This window comes from Frankliniella occidentalis, unplaced genomic scaffold, assembly GCF_000697945.3.
Source record: "Frankliniella occidentalis isolate FOCC.00 unplaced genomic scaffold, Focc_3.1 Scaffold5789, whole genome shotgun sequence".
NCBI lineage: Eukaryota > Metazoa > Arthropoda > Insecta > Thysanoptera > Thripidae > Frankliniella > Frankliniella occidentalis.
The window spans coordinates 1-2,388 of NW_026272826.1; the positions used below are offsets into that span (position 1 = coordinate 1).

Consider the following 2,388-nt stretch of genomic DNA (forward strand, 5'->3'; position numbering starts at 1 on the left):
CGTACGTCTATGTTGGCATTATTAATAATAATTTAAGCGCCTAACGGACATGGATATAGGAACGGACAGTCTGTTGTTTTGTTGAAGAATGCATTTTGGTTTGAATGGTATATTTGTAAGATTTTATGAAGCTACATTAGCTTTACTGATGAAATCCGTACGAGCCCAGTTTGCTTAAAATTTTAGTCACGACTTTCGATCGTCAATTTGTATTAGTGATAATTCTGATTCTGGATGACCTCGTAGCAAATTTAAAGTATTACTGCCTGTAAACTGTAGACAACCTAGTCGGCCGCGTTAAATATGTGCAATGTTTCGCATAGGAATTAAGTCTGCTTTTAGCATTTTCACCAGTGATTTATTTGCTAGAGATGCGAACTTTTATTTGTTGTCTGTTATTTGTAGACTCTAGAACAATTGACCCCTCCCTATATTCCAGGACTATGTTTATTTTTCCAGAATTATGACCTTTTCGTCCAACCCTTAACCATCCTAAAAAATGGTTTCTAATGGATATTTTTTTGACTGTTTTGTATTTTTCAATGTATAGCATTCTTATGTGACATATTTTTGTTCTTTTAAATAAATTTAGACGTTGTTATTCGAGTGTTTTTGTCTACCCTCAATCATTTAAACCAATGGAAAAATTTAACAACCAGCCCGCGTCCGAGCAGGGGGGGGGGTGGGTCGATCCTCCTAGGGCGTCTTCTCGCGAGTCTCACGTTTCGCCTCCAAATTCTTTCTCAGTTCTGTCTTGGGGCGCAACAAGCTGCCAGCCCTTCTCCCCTCCCTCGCCTTCGCGGACTTGCAGACAGAAGGCCCGTGCCTCTATTTCTAGACGGTCGCTCAGCTGGTAGCCGCGGCCGCCTGTACCTCTTGGACCCAACCGCGGGCCGAGTAGGCAGGGTGCCCGAATGCTGGCGGCTAGGCAACAACTGGGGATTCGCAGGGTGCACTCAGGCTAAAAGAGTACCATTAAAAATCTATGGCAGTCATATTAAATACGTAGTGGTGCTTATTACGTTTTACAAAGGCCCAAGCTCCTCCGTTCCACTTAAAACTAAAAATACTTTGCTTTGTCAGTAACCAAAGAACACCAGTGAACACGTTGCTGCTCACCTAATGTTCTGTTCGGCACATTTAAGGCCACAGTGCACAGCAGCCGGACGCAAAGGGGTGAGGCTGGGCTAGGTCACCCTAGTTGGCATCCATTATCACAATGTGATCGCGCTCGACCCTCTCCGACGAGCTTTGGATGGAGACTACCGCTCCTTCATGGTGATCTTGAGCGGGCTGGAGTACTGGACGAAGAGTTTCTGCTCCACCTGTGGTTCCGGGTGGTGCCACTCCAGGTTGTGGGAGCGGAACAGCTGCAACAGAGACGGTGTTACGGACCCGTAGGGTGCGCAGCTACGTACGCCCTGGCGATAGGCAACCCAACGTGCAGCCCTGTTTAGCGGAAGGCCCCAGTCCCACTTCGCTCACCCTGGCGCACAACACCTCCATCTCCAGATCGGCGAACCTCTTGCCCGCGCACATGCGGGGGCCGAAGCCGAACGGGATGTTGACGAAGGCGTGTCTGGGCTTGAGCTGCTCCTGGCCGGGCAGCCAGCGCTCGGGGAGGTACTCGGAAGCCCGGGGCACCAGCCTCTCGTCCCTGCACATCGTCTTGGTGCACACGATGGTGTGGGTCTGGAACGCGGAAACGTATTAATGCCCATAATGTGCCTCAGCAGCTGGTCGATCTGCTGAGCGTTTCCCGATACTCACTCCTTTGGGGATGAGGTAGCCGTTGAGGACAACGTCCTGGTTGGCAGTGCGCAGGATGCCGGTGACGACGGCCTGCAGGCGCATGGCCTCCTTGATACAGGCGCGCAGGTACTTGAGCTTCTCGAGCACGCTGGCCGTCAGAGGCTGCCCCGCCTCCCACTCGCGGTCCAGCTCGGCCTGCAGCGCCCTTTGCTGCTCCGGGTGGGTGGCCAGGAAGTACAGCAACGAAGACGTCTGGTGCGCAGTCTGCGGGGGAGAAGAGCGCAGGTAAGCGTCATAGGGGATCAGCACCAGCCTGCGGGTCACTACTTGGCCGTCGACGGACTCACCGTGTCTATGCCGGCCAGCATCATGTCCAGCGCGAACGCTACGCCCTTGTCCGAGTCGTGGCTGTTGACGAGCAGCCGCTCCAGGACGCTGAACTGGCGCGAGGCGATCTCCTCCTCGGACAGTTTGGAGAGCCGGTCCACCACCTCGTTCACGTGCCTCGTCGCCATCCTGGAGTCATCGGGAACGTCCCGTGAACATGAAAAGGTGCCCCCGTAGCTACACCCCGCTGCCTGGGCTTGGAGTATCGCCGCGAGTCGGCCGCGGGGTATCGCTGGTGGGTGGGTGGGA

The 2,388-nt window shown here is 53.2% G+C and overlaps 1 protein-coding gene across 1 annotated transcript; it reads right to left on the bottom strand.

The window, feature by feature from the left end:
• Window positions 1-92: 92 nt before the first annotated feature.
• On the bottom strand, window positions 93-2,287 carry LOC127752270 (probable cytochrome P450 12c1, mitochondrial). The gene is made up of 4 exons (XM_052277117.1): window positions 2,100-2,287; window positions 1,771-2,016; window positions 1,486-1,692; window positions 93-1,370 (listed from the first exon to the last, which is right to left on the bottom strand). Exons 1-4 carry the CDS (start codon window positions 2,265-2,267, stop codon window positions 1,263-1,265), a joined length of 729 nt encoding a protein of 242 aa, XP_052133077.1. The 5' UTR covers window positions 2,268-2,287; the 3' UTR covers window positions 93-1,262.
• Between the last annotated feature and the right edge of the window lie 101 nt (window positions 2,288-2,388).

What these genes read in the sequence shown, in the direction of transcription:
- LOC127752270 (XM_052277117.1), bottom strand. Translation starts at nt 2,267, where the DNA reads ATGGCGACGAGGCACGTGAACGAGGTGGTGGACCGGCTCTCCAAACTG. An exon ending in TGCTGGCCGGCATAGACACG is followed by an intron (nt 2,017 to 2,099) that starts GTGAGTCCGTCG and finishes TCTCCCCCGCAG; the next exon opens with ACTGCGCACCAGACGTCTTC. An exon ending in GCTACCTCATCCCCAAAGGA is followed by an intron (nt 1,693 to 1,770) that starts GTGAGTATCGGG and finishes TCCGCGTTCCAG; the next exon opens with ACCCACACCATCGTGTGCAC.